This window comes from Gavia stellata, chromosome 1, assembly GCF_030936135.1.
Source record: "Gavia stellata isolate bGavSte3 chromosome 1, bGavSte3.hap2, whole genome shotgun sequence".
Classification (NCBI taxonomy): domain Eukaryota; kingdom Metazoa; phylum Chordata; class Aves; order Gaviiformes; family Gaviidae; genus Gavia; species Gavia stellata.
The window spans coordinates 64,477,251-64,498,503 of record NC_082594.1 but is presented as its reverse complement, the minus strand read 5'-3'; the positions used below and the strand labels follow the sequence as shown (position 1 = coordinate 64,498,503).

The window sequence follows — 21,253 nt, the reverse complement described above, 5'->3', positions numbered from 1 at the left end:
TGGTTTTCCAGTGGCTCACTAGAACACTGGACAGACGATAGTGTCCTGCACAGATGGAAAAAAATGTGTGCAGACTGGAAAAAAGACCAAAGAGACTGAGAGGGAACAGGGGTACACCATGGCAAAAGCCATTCAGAGTGTAAGATCCACAGGAACTGGGTCGAGGAGCAAATTAAAACACGGGATCACCAGGCCCCTGAGGTCAGGAATAGGCTTTTACGGCCCCGCCCAGTTTTCCGTGGGACCCGTCACAGCTCACACCCTGCCCATGGGCCCAGTCCCAGGCAACACCAGGGCAGTGCCAGTTTCCAGGCCCGTCTCCAGCTGCTCCTGACAGGACCACAGAATAGTGTGGCCAGCAGGAGCAGGGAGGTGATCGTGCCCCTGTACTCAGCTCTGGTGAGGCCGCACCTCGAATCCTGTGTTCAGTTTTGGGCGCCTCACTACAAGAAGGCCATAGAGGTGCTGGAGCGTGTCCAGAGAAGGGCAACGAAGCTGGTGAGGGGTCTGGAGCACAAGTCTTATGAGGAGCGGCTGAGGGAACTGGGGTTGTTCAGTCTGGAGAAGAGGAGGCTGAGGGGAGACCTTATCGCTCTCTACAACTACCTGAAAGGGGGTTGCAGAGAGGTGGGTGTTGGTCTCTTCTCCCAAGTGACTAGTGACAGGACTAGAGGAAATGGCCTCAAGTTGCGCCAGGGGAGGTTCAGACTGGATATTAGGAAAAATTTCTTTACTGAGAGAGTGGTAACACAGAGGAATAGGCTGCCCAGGGAGGTGGTGGAGTCACCCTCCCTGGAGGTGTTCAAGGAGCGTGTGGACGTGGCATTGTGGGACGTGGCTTGATGGGCATGGTGCTGTGTGGTGTGGGTGGGGTTTTTTTGTGTGGTGTGTTTTCTGTGGTGGTTTGGTGTTTTTTTTTTTTTTTTTTTGTAATGGTTGGACTTGATGATCTTACAGGTCTTTTCCAACCTTAGTGATTCTGTGACCCCAGCCCCGGCTCGCCTGTTGCCGTGTCAGGGCTGCCGATAGGCGCCATGCCTGGCCCTGGCTCTGCCTACCATGCTCAGGCCCTGCGGGATGGCGCCCATCAGGGAGGACATGGCTGGCCTTGGAGTCCTCCTGGTGCCTGGCTCCCTGATGCCAAGGATCAGCTGGCTCTCACTGCATCACAACAAGGATACTAAAACCTTCCGGTGCATGGAGGCTAGCAAAACTCTGACTTAAAAAATCACATCATTTTTGCTTGTTAAATGTTGAATTAAGATAGTAAAGCACTGTCCCTCATCCTATGGGGAATAAGGAATACCCCAGCACTGGGAAGTGCAGTGAGAGGTTCTGCGTTCAAGTCTCTACGTAGTATCAGAGCTCTGTGCGCACCAGCAGCCGCCTGTTTCACAGGCTAGTACAGAGGCAAGCAGGACCATCCTTCTATGCTCTGGAGAGGCAAAACCAAAGGCGGCTGATATCTTCTGCATAAAATAAAATAAAATATTGGAATGCTCCTTCAGACTGTCCGAATGCAAAAACTTGAGTGCGTGACCTCCCATCTGCTATCACTAATTCTGCAATGACTGTAGAAAAGCTAAGTCATGTAACTTTTATCTATTCATGTCCATCTATCTACAAAACAGGCAACATGAGCTTACATTTGGATAGCTAGAAACGGTCTCATGGCTGAGGCTATGCAATTTAATAAAAAACCATTCTGTTATGGCTGTTTTGGCTAGGAAAGGTCACATGACAAAATTAAATGAAGTCTCAGCAGGGTAAACTAGAGAAATAACATGCTGAGAAGTTAAAACCTACCACACCTAATAATAAATGTAGGTGAAAATTCCTGTGAACACAGCTGGGTTGTATGAGCTCTTCTGCTTCACCACAGTGACTGTGAAGTGAAGTACTGAGTGGGGCAGGCAATGGTCTGGGCTCTCAGAGCCAGGTGGCTCCTATCGCGAGAGATGTGCTGCACAGAGCTGCCAGGGGAGACATTCCCCCACCAGCGCTCTACTGCATCACACAGATAATGCCACACAGACTTTAATAGGTATAGAGTTCAACGGGAGTCAAGAGACACTTGACTGTATCCGTGATCTGCGGTCCTGATTCCGATAAATCACTTATATTTTCTGTAAAAAGAATGATATATACATACTTCTGCAAAATTTAAGAGGTCTACAGAGGCAACATACCATGCAAGAGCTAAACACGTTATTTAGCAAGAGCTAAATACTTTTTCGGTTTACCAGTTGAATTAGACATCAGAGAGAAAAGACTACTAGAGTCCATTTCATTTAACTGCATTATTGCTCTTTATGATACTTCCACAACTACAGACCTCCCTTTCTGAAGAAAGACCTGACTTTCTGCTGGGGGAAGAAGAGTTACTCTTGCTATTCTGCAGTCTGGTTCTTATGCTATGATACAGTTTTCTTAGAAACAATTAGGGGAAAATGATACAGGCAACTTTATCAACTTTCCCTCCTGCTTATTGCTTGTTATGTTAATTTGCTGTGAGGTCTTTCTGTTTGTGCTGCATGCTTTTACGGTCAAAGAATATACTAGCATAAAGGTATAAATATAGCAGAACAGAGCTTTAAACAAATATCAGCATTCCTTGACTGGACTATTTGGAGTTGTGCTGTGAAGGAACAATGAATAAGATCTAACCTAGCTTTAAATAAAGATAGTCCCTCTCAAACAAGGAAACCTAAGAAAACATTGAAAACTAACACTGAAAACTGCCATTGCTATTTTTGGTAGAGTACTCATGTTTCCTGAAATGATCACGAAATGAAGGCCGTTTCTGTAGAGAATAGGACAGAGAAATCTGTGCTCACTTCTGACCATGTTCCAGTGTCGCTGTATACAAAGCTGTTCTGGCATAGCAGGTATGCAACTGCTCTAGGAAAATGCTGTTCCCAAGCTAATGATCACTGCTAGGAAGTGATTGTAAATTGTAATTAGGGTGAGCTAAAAGTGCACTGTAGTCATTTACCATAGCTCAGCTGATGAGCAGTAACTCACTGAGTCCTGGTAATTCAGAAGCTTTCAGTCTTTATTGAGCAATGACTCCCTCAGACTACGGCTTCTAAAAACACTGTCCCCTGTCTTTCAGCTTTTAAATTTCATACCAAAAATTACAACTCCACTCACTATTGCTTAGTCCATACACTTATTTACTATTATTTTAGAATTACATGTCCTATTTTTGCTATTATAAATATAATGTATCACACATGTTCTATAAAATGAAGGCTTACCAATGCTCACCAAGTACAAGGAAAACTGAACACTTAATTAATACTGTTTTTAACTTCTAATGCTTTCTTCTTTGTAATTGTCTATAAAACTTTTCTCCTCGCAAGCTGTCAGTCACATCATCTTGCCTGCAGAAGTTGCCAGATTCTTGGTGTAGACATAATTAACCTTATATTTCTAGTTCTTCGACATCTGTTGTCCTATCCATTGTTCATGAACCGTTCCTAGACAAATTTTTTGTTTGCCTTTAACATTTCAATACTCTAATGCCTTGCCATTCCAACACACTTACTGGAGTGTACAAGTTATTCTACCTGGTTTATCCAGCGCTCTCTTCCTGAACCCTCTTCAAACACAGTCTATTAAAATGAATTGCTTAAATTGACATGTGATTTAGTATCACATTGCTCTCTTAATTATGATATTAAACTGTCTATCAACTGACCTGATTTGAAGCACCAGAAAGATTCGTGTAGCTGCTTGGAATGTCCCCAGATTTGGGCAATCGGGAGGTTTTAATCTTTATTGAAAACAGTTGTATTTTTTTTATCAAGGAAGCAGGCAAACAGGTATCACAAAGAATGCCTTCTCTTACACTAATTTGAAACAAAAGGTTCATTTTCCCCAAATTACTTTTGTAATGCCATTTTAATATATGTTAATCTAAATGTGATTAAAAAGTAATTTTTATGGCTCCTCCACTGTTTGGCTGTAACATTTAATGTTAACGTTTTGCAATCACAGGCCTTGACACTGGACATGTTTGCAGACATGATGCAATGTTTTGCATGAGGACCCTATCTGGGCTAACATGCCTGTTTATCATCAGGGTTAATGAGCCCAGGCAGAATACTGAACTAGGCTAGACTGCTAGACAGCTTGAGCTTTTGAGTGCAGGCTGTTTTGGGTATGTCTGCACGATTACATTGTGCCATGTGGAGATACAAACTGCTTCTCTTCATTGATAACTGCAACCTATCTCTTCAGGAATCAGATGTGTTAATCACATTATAGAGTCCATATAAAAATGAACTCTGTAATTCCCGCACGTCTATCTTTTCAGGAATGCAGATCAGTAGTTTCTGCGGTAATGACTCAGAGCATTACTCAATATTAACCAGCAAAATGCATTCAGTCCGGGTGGAGGGACAGTAAGTGTCTCTTGAAATATATTTATTTAGAAAAAGTAAAATAAAAACACAAAGTTGACTTTGAAATTATCATGTTTGCTATGCAGAAATCATAAAATAAATTACTTCTTACTCATTTTTCTTTAAGTCTCACATTTTCTTTTCAAGCATCCTCTTCAGTCACCAAGCAGAAAATCACTTACCCCAGAAATTGGAATTCATCGTATTTCATGATGTCAGTTTCAGAACTTATATGAGTTTCATGACAAAAAACAATGCAGAACCAAGTCAAAGGAAAATAGCCAGTAAGTCCCAATATGCACCCCTCTATTTTAAGATGCATTTAAAATGCATAGAGTACTTTATCCTTATTAATCAGTAGGTTTTATGGATCTTTTTTGCATATATTCAGTCTGTTAAAATGTTCTTTATTTTTCACTTGATATTTTCCCCCAAAGTAGACATTCACACTGAGTAAATGACTGTGAATATTGGCACAGATCAATAGTCCTTAATCCAACAAACTTTCCAGCAAGATAGAACTGTAACAGCAAAAATAGTTTTGTGAGAGGGGAACTGGAATATGTTTTATTGCATTCTTACATGCTCTTTTGAAGGTAGAGGTAGGTCACCCTGTTTGTGCTTTCAAACATTTGGAAATTGGGTAGCCAGGTAAACATGCTACATAAACAGAACTAATGTGGCTATATGACTTCTATTTCACTAGAAAGAGAAAGTTGAGCCATAAACCAATGGATTGATAGGGATGAAGGGGCAAATTCGAATATTGCACCTTGAATACCGTGTTCAGTTTTGGGCCCCTCACTACAAGAAGGACATTGAGGTGCTGGAGCGTGTCCAGAGAAGGGCAACGAAACTGGTGAGGGGTCTGGAGCGCAAGTCTTAAGAACAGCAGTTGAGAGATCTGGGGTTGTTTAGCTTGGAGAAGAGGAGACTGAGGGGAGAGCTTATTGCTCTCTACAATTACCTGCAAGGAGGTTGCAAAGAGGTGGGTGCTGGTCTCTTCTCCCAAGTGACAAGTGACAGGACAAGAGGAAGTGGCCTCAAGGTGCACCAGGGGAGGTTTAGATTGGATATTAGGAAAAACTTCTTCACTGAAAGGGTTGTCAGACACTGGAACAGGCTGCCCAAGGAGGTGGTTGAGTCACCATCCCTGGAGGTACTTAAAAGATGTGTGGATGAGGCGTTTAGGGACATGGTTGAGTGGTGAACCTAGCAGGGTTAGGTTTATGGTTGGACTTTATGATCTTAAAGGTCTTTTCCAACCTAAATGATTCTATGATTCTAAATTCTGATTTCAAAAATACCAGGTCCTTTGTTGCTGCTGATGCCATCTCTATTCTTTTCCATGCTTTGATTTTCTATTCTATGCTTTGATTTTCTTCTGCTGCATTACAGAATGAATGAACAACTAGACTTCTCTTTCAGTGTGTTGTGCAGAGTTGCTAATGCTTTCTGAAATATGTAATTCACAAGAGCTTTGGTGTTCAGAGACTAATGTTGAAGGTGGGCAAACAGTTCCATAATTTTTAAAAAAAGTTGGATATTTCAATGGATTTTTAAGTATTCAATGAGTTAAAGTTAATTTATTTTCCATGGATGTAATTCAATTTTTTAAAAAGTCATATATTGTAAAGTCACACAGAGGTGAATCTGCCAGTAATGGCACTTAGCATAATGTAGCATTTTCATTCTATTTTTTCTCCAAGGCATCTGAAGACCTTTTGATCTTTCTTCCAATCCAGTGTATTGTCCTCCTACTCACTGACCTAGTTGAAGTATCACTTCCACAACCATGAAAACAGACAACACTAAGTATTTTCCTCAGATTGTCTTTCAGTGCTGATACTACCCCTCTTCCAAATCATAATGGTAGATGTTTACTGGATTCTTTTGAAAAGATCAATAACGGTACAATGCCTAGGTTTTAATTCACACCCATGTAGGCAGAATGGGGAAAAAATACTTTAAGAGCAAATTTTCTCCTCCATGTATGTTTGTATTCTGATCGAAACACTTGTTTTGGCTTAAACCTAAAACCTTAATAGAAGAATTAACATTAAAAGTTACAGTAAATTCAGCAAAACATAGCCACTTACCTGTTCAAAAGTATTCTTTTGAAATTCTTCAAATCCAAAAATATCCAGTACTCCAATTTCAAATACCTGGTCACTGGGAAAAAAAGATATTGCAGATAATAAGAATTCAAGAAAGTGAATAACATATCCATTGTTTCTGATAAAAGTATTTCTGTTCTAGGATGAAAGCTGGCTGTATTTCAAAAACATGGTATGAAATACACAAGCAGACCACATATACAACAGAATCAAAATTCCACCCACCAACCTATTATACCGAACATAAATAAAAAAGCAGGGTTCAAGATTGTTTTAGCAGCCACTTTAAAAACTAAATTTGGAAGAGAAGGAAAATATCCTAGCTTCTTTAAAGTCCAGTTTCTAAAGGTGTAGGTATCTATTCGCTCAGATGAGGGATAGCCGTTTAGGGAAAGTTTCAAAATTGCTTGGTTGCACTCAGTTACCCCTTCCAGTTTATATTTCTTCGACAGCCAGAACTGCTCCTACTAAATGTACTTCAAGGGAAACCTGTTAAGCCAAAGTCCTCTCTGTGCCAGCAACAAGTAGAGGCTGTGAGCTCAGGCTGCACATTTAATTTCTCATGTGCCACTGCTTGCATGCAGGGAAGGGCTGTTATTTTGGCCCAGCAGAAGGATTAGGGCAGGGCAGTCACCTAGGATTTGCACGGGAGACATGGGAAAGGGACAGAGGTGTTATTACTCTGTATTTACTTGGGACTAAGGCATTGTAAACCTAAACTGGAGAAGAAACTAAGTTCACTATGGGGAGCAAAACGAATGTTTTGGGAGATCCTGTTATCTGCTTTGGAAGGATTTGAGAACTCTATATGAAAGGGCTGGGCTCACTGAAGTTGGGCTTTTTCTTTATTTTCTTCACTGTATCATTAGACAGAGAACATAAAAAGAGGGTTACAGTAAAAATTTGTTGCAGTTTGGCTATATGAATGCAGGGGGACTTTCTCCAGACTAAAATGATCTGACAGCAGGATGAAAGACTTTGCACTATAGCAAATGGCTCTCTGGAACAGGAAAAATCAGCAAAGGAAAAATCATTCAACTTCCTGAGAAAGGAGATGGATGCTTTTTAAAGCAGATGAGTTTTCCTTTCTCTTTGCCAACATAATTTGTAAATGTATAATAATATTTCAGCCTGCTGTTTCTGAAATGTACTTTTTCTTCCACATTTATTCCTCCATGTTCCATGTTTCCTCTACGTCTAAATCTATGTGTATATCAGGATATAGACATAAAGGAGAAAAAGGTGATCAACTGTTGAAGTACTTTAGTATAGTTCTATTACAGTAATTGTAAACACTACCATTTAATTAGGTGAGGATCCAGCCCTGAAAATAAATTCCCATATAACAAACAAAAAAAGTAAAATCGTTAAAAAATTGACTACTAAAAACCAAGCTAGGAAAAACAATCCTCACGGACAAGCAGAGCCTTCTTCTGAAATCATACCCAAGAAGTTTGTCTTCGTTTCTAAGGCGTACTAGTTGAATGCACAACTGATCATCACAAGACTGGCTGTGTGCGTAAATGTCAGACATAGAGAGCTCCAGAATTAATCTAGAATTACTTTGCTGGGTAGGAGAGGTTATCGTGAGGTCAATTAGCCTCCAAGGGAATTTTCACAACAAGAAGCATAAAGATACATCACCACCTCCATCTCTCGCAATGAGTGCAATTCAAATTGTGTTTTAAAATGTAAGCCTCATTCTCAAGTGTTCCTGATTAAAGATGGGTGTATGTTCCTTGTCACAATCTGTTTTCAACAAAACCATTCCATTTCTATAAAGAAGAATTAGACATTTTGAAAACAAACTACCTTAGACTAATATTGAAAAGACAGAATTATTATGTTATTTAAATAAGTTTTGGAAAAAAAGTAGTTTGGAATTTCAGAATACTTAATACGTTTTCATTCTTATTATTTTGTCATTTATTTATAGCTTTCCTTATAGCAAGGCAAAACATGAACTGCTATGTAATATTGCACAACAGCTGAAATATTGCATTATATTTCACAATTATTAAGAGCTACTTAACACGAATGGAACAGGTTTTCCCTTCTCTGTCTGATTCAATGAATAGATTTGAGGCTGGATTGCTTACATCCCAGTTGAATGCTATGACTATTATTTTGTCAAATTAGTCTCTCTTACTTTTTCTCAAGGAATATATAAACATTTGCATGAGAGAAAGATCTAAACAAACTGACTTACTGAATTATTACAAATCAGGCAAAACAGGAACCTGGCCCTACTTTCTAAAAGCCTTAGCAGCCAGCCTATTGCCTACCTCAAATAACATTCCTTATCAAAATTGTGATATTTCCGAGAAATATCTTGATTTGATGGACATGGATTTGTTGACAGGAAAACATGCCATCCCAAGTTTTTTATGAACTCCACTTGACCTTGGCCTTGTATTATTAGAAGATGCAAAGACTACATGAAAAGAGCTGGACGTTTTACATAATTAATATCTTGCCTACAGGGCAAGTATAACAGAACAAGGCTCAGTACCCTCTACAATAGCGACATTTTATTTTACATTGAGGAGTTTATTTGCAAAATCTCACCAACCATGATAGCAATTTTCTGTATTAAATTATTGCCCAGATTTTGAAAATTAAATAGCAACAGACAGCACATCAAAACTAAAAGTGTTGTTTTATACGTAGCTACAAATTACTTTGCTCTGTTTTTTTCTTTCTTCTTGTCTTCCTCTGTTTTATACCACTTTTCTTCTCAGAGGGAGGGTCCATATATGTTTTTCTTGGCTAGTTGTCAATCATATTAATTCCAGCAAAATTACTTTCCTTAAATTAATCATAGCAGAGATTCCCAAGGCAAAATAAAGCATGAATGATCCCATGTTTACAAATGAAAGGGCATGTCACCAGTGTCTAAAAGAACAAATATTAGAAAAGAGCACTTTTTGTTCTGAAAAATCCCTTTATTTCACTTTATTCTTTTATGGTTACTAAACATCACTGACACTTTTCCTCATTATGTTTCAGATATTCAATATTTACTAAGTGTAAATAAAGCAGCTATAGTTTTAGTGGGGACTGAGACTTTGATTTCAAGTTTGACAATATTTCCTAGCACAGAAAACAGAAAAACAAAAATTTGCCAATATTTGAAGAATGTTTTTATCTCTTAGACCAGTACATAGCTGTGAATAGTTAAAACCAGGCTTGGATATTAACCATAAATCATTTGATTTCTGTGATTTACAAAACAGCATTTCGAGCAATAATATTTTACAATGGCTCCAGTTTTGCCTTTTTCCTCAGAATGACAGCTCTGTAAAGATGTCCTTATAGACTAGAAATACCTTTTTATCTTGTACACTTACCAACTGCATCATAAAGAAACTACATTATGCCACATTCTTGGCAACTACTAAAAACAATACACATACACCAGACATCCTGTCTGATGATCTACTGTCTTGGCAGACATCTTGTCATTCATCAAGAGATGCTCTTGACCCATTTGCCATTCCTGGCAAGGTGAACAGAATTACCTTTACAATACTTCTGACCCAATGCTTCAGACAAACATACAGGATGTTATTTGATCACCCTTTTTTCATCGCAGATGGTTTTCAGCTCTGAAATCCATAAGGTTCATTCCCATTGTCATTTTTTGTAATCTGCCTACATAAAGCAGTGAGGTGAATCTTTTGAGGCAGGATGATCTAACGTGCCTTTTCATCTGCCCCAGATATAAAATTTCTTGCTCTTCCTCAAACTTCTGCCAGTAACCAGGAAGGAAGCCAGTAGGCTTATGTCTGATCTGGATAAACTAGAAGTGATACTGATTAATGAGGAAATATTTCTAGGATTAGACAAAGTATATAACCTAGCCTTCAAATGAGGACCCTCAGAATCCTACTTAAGACTCTCTCAGTTCTCCCAGGGGGACAGATTACACCTGTTGTCATAAATACGGTCCTTGAAGGGAACAGGCTGAATACTGCCAGTTGGATATGTTCTCCATCTCAAACAATTACTAAAACAAGCTAGTTTCTGAGACTTTTGAGAGATATTTTTATGAGGGTTTTTTTTTCAGAGATTTTTGCTGAGACTTGGTGTCATTGCCACATCTCTCAGTGATCTTGCTCAAAAACTGTCATTTTTCTTTTAATATTTACCTTACCCAGGTATGAGTGGTACAGATAGAGACAGTGGTTGGACACCGCGGAAAGAAACACTGGCTCCTTATCTGACAAGCATTTCTTTGAGTGACTTGACAGGTACGGCAGGAAGGGAGAAATATTTTTGATAACAGACTCAAGATCTATAGCCCTCTCATCAGTAGCACATACTCTTCCCCAGTTCTTGCAATCAAAATTTATTCTATGCTTTAAAAAATGGCATTGTCTTGTTTAATGAAACACTAGAAATGATCCAGACTGAAGCAGATCTCAGAATATGATACTATGCACCATATTGTATGAGATACTTTGTACTGTTTGTCTGTTTTAAAGATTTCCCTACCTCCACATATAGAGACGATTCACATTATGCTGTGGGTTCACGTTATAAACAGGAACTCTCTTTCTGTCCTTCCTGCATTTCCAGCACCCTTCCACTGGGTTCAATAATAGATAAACAAACATTTTAGTTCATGCTCTGTTTTTTTTCTTAAGCTGGGAAGATTTCTGTTTCAGAATATCCCATTCCATAAATCAGATAATGTGTATTAGGAAGTTTGTACATGAGAGTCCTGAGATATTTCCTTTGCCCAAATAAGTGTTGCCACTGCTACTCTCTGACAATATTTGAATTTTGCTGGGAATAAGTTTACACAATCAGAATACACAAGCTTTCAGAAAATACCTATTTAGAAATATTCTAATATTTGAAACAGAAATCTCCTATGGCTGACCTGGTGATACAGACAGAGGGTATAATTGAATGCTAGCTTTCTTTGCTTGTCTGTAATACAGCAGGCATATTGGCATTAGCCCCATCTTCAGGCACATAAGAGAGAAACTCTGCTAACTAGCTAATAAAACATCATGACTTCTACTTACTAGCAGGCAGGGAAGACAGTTTCAAGATTTTCTCAAGCATATATACCTAATTAGCTTGTATTTCATCAGAAAAGAAAAACAATGTTTCACAAGAATTCACAGACACTCTTAAATGCCCATAAATGTAAAGTCCTGTTGCAGAATGAGTCAGGAGTTCTTAAAACATCATCTTAAGACATTTTATTACTAATATTTGGATCACTAGATCCAACTTTGCCAATGTGCAATCAAGTACCTTAAAATGCCACATTTAGGCAACTGTGAATGCTCTAGTCTCTCATCTACAAAACTGAAAATCAGCATACTTATTTGAATCAGTAGTAAACTTTGAACAGTTGAGTCTTGGGAAGAAGTTGACCTAGAAAATTTTTACAATAATAAAATGAGTAGAATAGGAAATCATCATATGAATGAGTGAATATAAATATTAATCATTCTTTACAAATAATTATAAGCACCTGTGAGAAATTTTAATAGCTTTCCTCTAATCCCTTTCTAGAGGCCAATTACAGAAAAACAGTTTCTCCCCAGTGAATTTCTTTGAAACAATATCAAGATGAATAAAGTAATAAACCTCACAGGTATGTTGCAACCAGTCCAAACTAGCATCCATGTTTATAACTTAGTTCTAACTAGACAAAATCATAAGTAAATTTTTATGAAGGAGAACAACATTTCTGAAGGTGTATTATCTCACTTAACACTGTCATTAAAACTCTTGCTTTGTATTTGCTGGATAGTATTATCAAGTAATGAATTTGCTGGATTCTGGCAACACTTTTATCCTCTATACTTAATACCTCTGGAGCTTGGTCTTTGCAGCTTTTTATAGAATCATCTCCCCTTCCCTTAGATCTAATGGAAATCATCACTTTTACCTTTGCCTGAAACCAGCAAAAAGCTATTTCATGGTAAATATGAATCAATATTAATGACCAAATTCAAGTACCTTCACCATAAAAGTTAAACCCAGGTAACTAGTTTCCTCAAAAATGCCAAGATCAATTGTTTCTCTCAGAGTTAGTAAGCCAATAAATCTAACTTTATGGCTTCATAAATTCTCACTGAAATGGGATGGAAGTACAGTTAAGCTATCTCACAACAAAACAAGAGAACTGAGTTAGAAACCTTACTCCAGGTTTCTGATAAAGGCTTCATCCCATCTGATAAGTATTAACTGTGTAAGTTTCCGACTGGGGAATGAAGCATGGTCTAAAATGTATCAGCCTTATTTAACCACATTATTTAATGTCTTTGATGGATCTTTAAGCAGAGGTTTATTAAAACTGCACCAAACTGGAGTTATAATGCTGCTAATTGATAGAGTTGCTCAGATGTATATGAAGTAAATCTGAACCACAAATCACAGATTCATGCAATGACTTGCATTAATCCAACTTGCATCTTAAACTGTGCTATGCCTTGACTTACTACTACAGGTTATGCAATACAGTTAGGCTGGACCAAAAAAAAGGTGGGGGTGGGGGAGGTATTTTCTTATCTTAGGCTGGCTAACTCAAGTGAGATTGAAATATCAATGAAAGACGGTCAACTTAATTTTCAATTAAAATAAGCTATTTAGCTTCAAGTTTGGAAAGGGACCTGAGGCTGAATTTGGCCTGCTAAAATTTAATATGACTTGTCAGCATTGCCAATATATCCTGAGCTGGTTAGCTTCCTTTAGCCAGCATAAGGTTGGACTTGATAATCTTAAAGGTCTTTTCCAACCTAAATGATTCTATGATTCTAAATGAAGAGTTCCCCTTTTTCAAGCATAGGTATAATATAAAACTATTGCAAATTCCTCATTCCTGACAACATCAAACAGCTGTCCTGTTTTAGCTAGGACTTACAACATCACATAGTCTTCAAGTTAACACACAGGTAGAAAGAGTTTCACTGAGAAGTATTCCCACAAGGTAGAAGTCACCTCAGGCACCTATCATTGCACTAAAAAGAGACTACAAGGTAAACAATAGACAAACAGCTTTGACTTTCATTATTTGAAGATCCTATGATACCTAGAAATTATAGGTTTACATTACTGAACAACAGAGATACACAACACCCTATTCTGAAAGATTGTCAGATATCAAATTTCAAAATTGCAAAATTACACATTGAAAAATTATTTCAAATCATTTTAATAGATTTTTAATATATTGATTCTAGATTTCTTCCTCAACAACAACTACAAATGAGCTCACTTTAATTAGTAATACCTGAGCTGGATTGTTGTCTGTCACAGACATGCACTGAGCTAAGTCCATGTTCTGTAAGTCCCAGGAATTAATGAGGGAGAATTGTATGTTACCACATGCCACTGTCCTTCCTTGTTATAAACACAGTATTTCAAATTAGGACACGAATTGGAAAATTGCTCTAGCTTGGTTGTCCAGGCGCCTGCAATTGTAAGGGGCTATACAATGAGAAAATGACAAGTAAAACCATTCTGTGTTACTGCCAAACCTTCCTTTTGCCTCCACCAGGAAGCTAGGCACTCTGGTGGTATATATAACGATGGAAAGCTTTTATGAGCAGAAAGGTCTGAGTTACTCAGGCATGGTAGCTTTTTCTGTTAGCTAAGCCTATAGAAGAGAAATGTGATTTATTACTAACTCGTCTACAAATAGGATAGGAATAAAGAAAAGATTGTGAAGTCTTCAAACTCATAACAACTGTAGAAAAGGTCACTTGATAAATATTTGTCCTATGAAGCCAACACAGATATGATATAAGGAAAAAATACTTATTCTTTTTTGGAAGTTCCACATCTGTCTTTTATGGATTTCCATTTACCAATAATGCCAAGACATCTTGTACTTAGTGTTCGTAAGAAAGCTCATCTGAGCATGTGAGATGTTGAACCTTAGTTAAGTCATGTGCATACGATCATCTAATTAGGTCTACTGTCTTAGTTTGTTACTTCGATTCTACTGAGACTTCTTTTATTTTGTTTGCTTGGTATTTTTTGTTTCTTGGCTGCTCCACTGACACACATTAATTAGCATTCATTTTTTCTAAGAAGTCACACTAGATAGCAACAGCATTAAATTTAGCAGATGATAACCTAGAGACATCCAGAATATTCTTAGAACATTTAATTCAGTGAAGTTTAAACATTCATTTGAAGGCCTTTGAAAAAATTCTTTTTTTAATACCCTGTCCTAAGGTCATAGTTTTGGGGAGAAAGAACAAGAATATTCTGCACTAAAAAACCACCAAGCAGCTTTTTGCTTGTTAAAAGACATCGCTCATTCTGTACTGTCAACTCTTAAAAGACTACTAATTCTAACAACCAAGCTAGTTTGCTGCATAAAGTACCATGTCCCCTACACAAGCAAATAAATAAACAAAAATGTTACCAAGGAAACAATTTGAAGGAATGGCCAGTCATTTAAAGACCCAAGCATCACTGTCATGCTACCATAAAATACTTTAAATGATGGAATTATGTTTCTTTTATGGATCTGGATTTGAGCAGATAATGACACACCTAATAGTTTGTAACAGCACTCCTACCTGCCAGTCTCATCTTGATTTTGAAGGTAGCAGTTGATTGTGTTGACTAAAAAGCTAAATAAACGACCATATAGAGATTTTGCCAAGAGATCCCGGTAAAATTCTGCAATCTCTATAGTGTGCCTCCGTACAATCATGTCTCCTAAGAGAGAAAGCAGAAAATGGAGATGAAAGCATGCTGTAAAGCTCACCTGAAGTAATTTTAGTTACAGTAAGACCTTTCACCCTTTTTACTTCTCCTTTGCCAAACATATACATGGTGTTAGTTTTTTTCTGAAGCCTTCAGTGAAAGGTGAGAAGACTGTCAACACTTGCAAGATGATCAGTTTGGAAACATCTACCTTTGTACTTTTCTCAACAGAAAAGGGTATGTGTACCACACAGAACTAACATTTTACTGAAAAGTACTTTTTCAAAACTCTTTTTTTTTTTTTTTTCAGGACAATCCTGTGGACTTTAGTTCTTAGTATTAATATCTAATCTGTTATGTTCACACACTTTTGTAAGATTAATCAAGTTTGGCGTCCATCAGCATTAGACTGTAAAACTACTTTGCTTCATATTACAAAGACATTTCTAATTCAGTGGCCCACTCTGACTTATTGCATGGCAGATAATCCTACATATTCCTCAGAGAGAAAATTTACAAAACCATACAAGAAATAAGAAACAAAAATTATCTGCTTTTAAAATTCTCAAATAAGAAGGATCAAAATGCCACCAGGTCTGATCTATGAGAATGTAAGCTTGGAAAAGATTACCTTTAAAATACTGAACATCCGTTGTTAAGGCTGAAGCAAGCTCATCTGGTGAAACCTGCAGCATCCCTGCCACTGAAACGAAAAGAGAATTTAAAGAAAGCCTGATTTGTGCTCTACTGCATGCTTTATTTTTTATAACAGATTTTTTTATGTAGGTGCTATTTTTTACTAGTGAAAAAGAACCCACACATTAAAGAAGAGAGTGCTGTCACAGGAGTAATCAAAATTAATGAACACACAAAATCAGATTACTATAATCAGCACTTTGTGAAGTTTGAACATATCTGTATATTACATTGCAGCTTTCTTTCCTCTTTAAAGGTTACTCAGGACTTTCCCCAGGGCTTGGCAGACTTTCTCTAGTATTAGAGCTAAGTTATGCTACTTATCGACATTCTGTATCCATAAGCCACTTTGAGGAGATTTGTTAGTGACCAAGAGGGCAAACTTCAAAGCATGAAAACAAGAGACCCTTTTAAGACATACATTTTGAATGTAAGGAATTCAATTCAATGCAAATTGTTCAGCTGTTGACAAGCAGCACAAGAGCATTTATAAGACGACTGCCCAAAGTGCACTGTATAATTTCTTTTGGCAAATGGTAGCATTAAATACGATATTGAATTAGACAATTTGCAATACTAGTATTTATTTCATCCCATAAAACTCTGTAGTTTATAAAACTTCCAAGTCAATTGGATATTGTCTTCCCACAGTAACTTATGAATTTTCAGAAGTCATTTTTTTTGTCTCCCTGGAACTGTGTTTCCATCTGTCGGTGGATCAGCGCAAGTGCCCTGATCACGATGATCCAAGGTCACGTCCTACTGACCTTGTTCCAGTAGCTGCAGGTCTGACACGAATGCTGTCTCAGTGTCTGTCAGAGCTGTAAAGCGAATGTCTCCAAGATGAAGAATTGCTGAGAGAATTACAAACAGGTTCTCCACCTCCTGCACATATTTTATGCAGAATTAAAGATAAAGAAGAGATCTGTTGGGCACACCAGTGAAAGGCAACGCTTTATAAAAATACAAATTCTATTAGTTTGTATCATTGGCATTTGCTAAGTTAAGAAGTACTCGTGTGAACTATTATCATGAAATTTGGGTTTAGAAATCAAACTGGAACCTATCCAGGACATAAAACAACAAGATTATTTTTTGTTTTCCTTTTGTTTTAGTGTAAATCATATTAACTACTGAGTTAAAAGTTTTTCAGAATGTAATAAAAAAATACTGAAATATCTTTAATGGATGCATTATTTCTGCAAGAAATAAACATATCTTCTCCATAGAGAATTTCCATCAAGACAAATTCTGTATCTGGGAATAGCAAGGTTTGTTTTTTTCGCAGCCAACTGCATTCACAAACAAAGTGTCTAGCTCTAAATTGTAACAGGTTCCTGGTAGTAAAAACTGTAGTTAAGGTCTAAAAGAAACAAAAGCAACCTTCCTTATCCACACACTTTCCCCCATGATTGCATGCTCTATTCTGATGCCGCTAAGGCTGTGAAGCAGTTATCTTTAGGGCTAGATTTTTCCTGGCCTTGTTTTTACCACAGCAAGAAGAGAACTAATTTTCTTATTTGGGTTTTTTTTTAATATTTTTAAATTCAAGCAAAAAAATGATCCATAAAATATGAACCAAAAATGCTAAGACATGGAAAACATTGTGTGGTTTTGGATTTTTTTTCTAAGGTCATTTATATAATAATGGTGCTCCTTTAAAATTATAAAACAGGAAACCTGATATCCACTATAGCATTACATGGCATTATGCACAGCAAAGTTAACTGATAATTCTTGAAATATTTTTGAAAAATAATATTTGGAACCTGATTCTACTGAAACACTAGAAGTGACAGTGAGAATTCTCACTCAGTAAAATTTGCAGCGTAAGATTTAAAAATGCACTACAAATGAAATACTTAGGCAATACATCCCCTTTATTCTCAATGAATTCAGAACACACTGAAACCAAGCTTGGATGACTTTTCATCAGTTTTCAAAAGCTTTTCTTATACTTCTTGTTCCTTTCTCTAATAAATATGCTCAACATCAGAGGACTTTAAAAAAAGCTTACAGTCTTTCTGGGGTACAGACTATGGCAATTCCGATGCTGTTTAAGCAAGTTTGATTCTCTAAACCACATTTTAAGACAAGAACTTCATTCTCTTGCTGTATGACATAGATGTAAATAGGGCAACAGTATATTTTGCTATTACACAGTACCAAAGCTGAAGATTAACAAAAAGCAATACATACAGGTGAAGTCTGAATAAAATGGCTCTTACAGTAGAAGAACTGTCATGCTAATATGGCATTCAAGATAGGGTGCTTTACCCTGCTTCTTGGGAAGGCCTCTTAGGCCAGATGGAATGGCACTCTAGTACAGCATGCTTCTTGCTTGTTTGTTAGTTTGTTCAGAACTGGTTTGGGGATGACTGTACGGCACTGAATTGCAGCAGGCTGAGATAGCTGCTTATTCTGGTGATTTTGGTAGGGCCTCAGGTTTAATTCACGTTCCAGATTATCAAACACTTTCTCACTTGCTCTAAGATGCATGTTCCCTCAACTTTAAAACAATTTTTTAATAAACATTAACACACTTTGCAAGATACCATTAAAGACTGCTAAGGAATGTTTATGTAGGTCGTCTTCAAAAAAATAATCTACTTTATCATTAAAGGTGGCTAGATGGTCAAGGAATAATACACACAGACCTTTCCATGTACCACAGAAGTAATAGGTAGAAATTTTAGGAGATGTGTTTTATCTACATATTCCCCTCTAACCTCCAGCACAGGAGATCAGCCTGCAGTACCCTGGAGCTCCACAGATTTCTAGCCTCCTAAATGATTATTCTAACACTGCTTAGATACAGAGGAGCCTTGAAGATGGTTTACGCTTTTAGGGGAGGCAACTTACTTCCTTTCAAGAACTCTGAACAAAGTGAAGTTGAAGTACTGGATCCAAAACAATACTGTATTTTTCTATGTAAAGTGTTCTCAGACAGTTTCTGCAGGCTTCTAAAATGCGATTCATTATTCATTCAATTATTTATGGGCTGAACCCCTTCCTCAACAGAACAAAAAGGTTAATAAAGTAGAGAGATCCACCCATCTGTGAACACTGGGCTAAACACAGAACTGCCTGGAACTTTTGCTACTGAAGTCTACAGGTGCAGAGCTTGAGTCATTAAGAGTAAGGAATAATTCTGTCAAATATAGCCATATGTGTTCAATTTTGTACATGGCCACGTGAATATTCATGAAAAAACCTCACTCTTTATATTAAAAGGTGGCATAGCTTACCAAAGAACATTTGTTACTGCCTTAGCTAGGGAATGCCAAACAGCTACATAATGTACCATCACCACAGAAGTCTACCTCACACCTAAATAACAGCTTCAGCAGACACGATTTTTTTGCTGATAGCCCTTGTTCCCTTTTTATTACAACTGTTGCCCATCTGTCATCTTTTATGATAATCTAGCATACTGTCACATTAACTTTTCCTCTGCTTTTTTCTTATGACACTAAATATCGTGTAGGGGTAAAGAAGTTTTTACCTCCTTCTAGAACTACTGTTGCTATGCATTTGTTTTGCGGAAGTGTCCCAGCTACAGCGTGCTAGGTACCTATGTAAGAAATACGGAGTTTGTTAAATATTCCAGTATCCTGAAGGGAATTGCACAGCTTACATGAGTTCTTATACTCAGCCCTCCATTTCTCCTGATTCCCCTCAAACCTCTGTCCTCCAGAACCACTTCTTAATTAATTTTCCAAATTATCTTCTTCATTAGCTTTATAGGATTAAAGACAAACACCAGATCTATCTTCTTGTTGCTTTTTGGGGGTTAAGTCAGCTCTTTCAAGTCACCCAGCTCTAATTTTGTTTAACTAAACATGTATTTACTTTTTTTCAGGTGCTGCTAGCAAAGGCATTGGGAAAGTGTGTTTCACAAAATTAAAGGGGACAGGGAGATAATCAGGAAGAGGAAAAAATTCCTCTGGGTTTTATGAGGTTTCTGTCATATGGGATTCGATTGTTTCTTTTTATCTATGTAATTTAATTGTTCAGAGTATTATACCTTGAAGCTGTTTTGTGAATATTTAAGAATGGAAAAGATTTACATTGTTGGTGCTGTGTCTAATTAAAAGTGATTACAGTAATTTCCCTGGAGTGAACTAGTACTGTATATTGTTTCAAGGTCTTAACCAACAGAAAAAAAGAAAGACAGAAAGGCACTTCTTTTCCACACAAAAGATTATCAGTGAGAGTTCCTTACGGGCTGCTTTTAACTAAATGATATGGTGATTTTAGCCACAAATAACATAAGCTTGTGTAACTCACCAGACTATTGAATCCCATAGCACCTAGAGCTTGTTTTAGTACTGCTAATTTCTCCCTGTTTTGAGGGTTGGCTGTTAACATCGTCTCTTCCAGTACGGTCTGACTTAGATACCTGCAGAGAGGAAAAACAGCATATATAGTATGTACAAGGCTGGTGCACAATCGAACTTTTAAATTTAAAAGCCAGCTTTGCCCTTCTAACCAGAGGTTTATTACAGATTTTTCTCAGCCTTTGGATGGAACAGTACCAGTAACAGAATGCTCCGTATTTCTTTCCTTAAGCTTTTGCTTAAGTCTCCCCCCTGCCAACTTCAGCCCTATGTGTAAGCTAAAACTTCAGATTTAATTTATACCACTGAGAGTTTTGCCATTCTTGCACTACCAGAGATTCCCCTTCAGAAGGAAGATTTGAGGAGATCCTCTGATAACTCTGAGTGCTTTAAATTCCTCTCCTGCTGGCTAGAGAATAGATCAGCTTTTATCTGCCTGATCCCATGATGATCATTCGCTCCCTCAGCAGCTGCATGGGTGACAGGTATACTCAGCATCTCTCAGAACAAAGTAGTAACCAAGTACATAGAGTAGTAAGTGTACAGCCCTTAAGCTGTACTGCTTCGCACACTGTGAAGCAAAAAGAAATTTTACAAACCTTCCCAAATATAATGATCAGAAGAAAGAGACACCTAGTGCAGCAACTAACTCAGGAAAGAAAAAAAAGAACCAACATAAAGAGTAGTAACACAAAACAGAATAATCAGAAAGTATAGTATAACAGACTATTGAAAAGAACAGCAATCTAACCTTTACAACAATGTATTTTGACCCTCTTGATACATGTCTATGGGCCAGATTTTGAAAAGTATTCAGGTATCTTCATACAGCTGAAACCACTAAGAATGAGGTGTCTGAATGTCTTATGGGATCTGATTTTTAATTACATCAGGCTGAGAATGTAAAAAGATGTTTTCTTTTATCATTATCATTAAATTATCATTATTTTAATGAAAATACACATTCATCACACAATCTACAATCTTCACAAACGTCACTTAT

General features: G+C 37.4%; 1 protein-coding gene across 1 annotated transcript in view; it reads right to left on the bottom strand.

Moving 5' to 3' along the window:
* MYO16 (myosin XVI) overlaps nucleotides 1–21,253 on the bottom strand; it is a 301,679-nt gene that overhangs the window by 108,752 nt on the left and 171,674 nt on the right. Inside the window, exons 16-20 of the mRNA XM_059817431.1 lie at nucleotides 20,201–20,312; nucleotides 16,678–16,795; nucleotides 15,846–15,917; nucleotides 15,085–15,226; nucleotides 6,509–6,581 (exon numbers count right to left, since the gene is read on the bottom strand). Of these exons, the coding sequence (XP_059673414.1) occupies nucleotides 6,509–6,581; nucleotides 15,085–15,226; nucleotides 15,846–15,917; nucleotides 16,678–16,795; nucleotides 20,201–20,312 (517 nt within the window). The remainder of the gene's footprint in view (nucleotides 1–6,508; nucleotides 6,582–15,084; nucleotides 15,227–15,845; nucleotides 15,918–16,677; nucleotides 16,796–20,200; nucleotides 20,313–21,253) is intronic.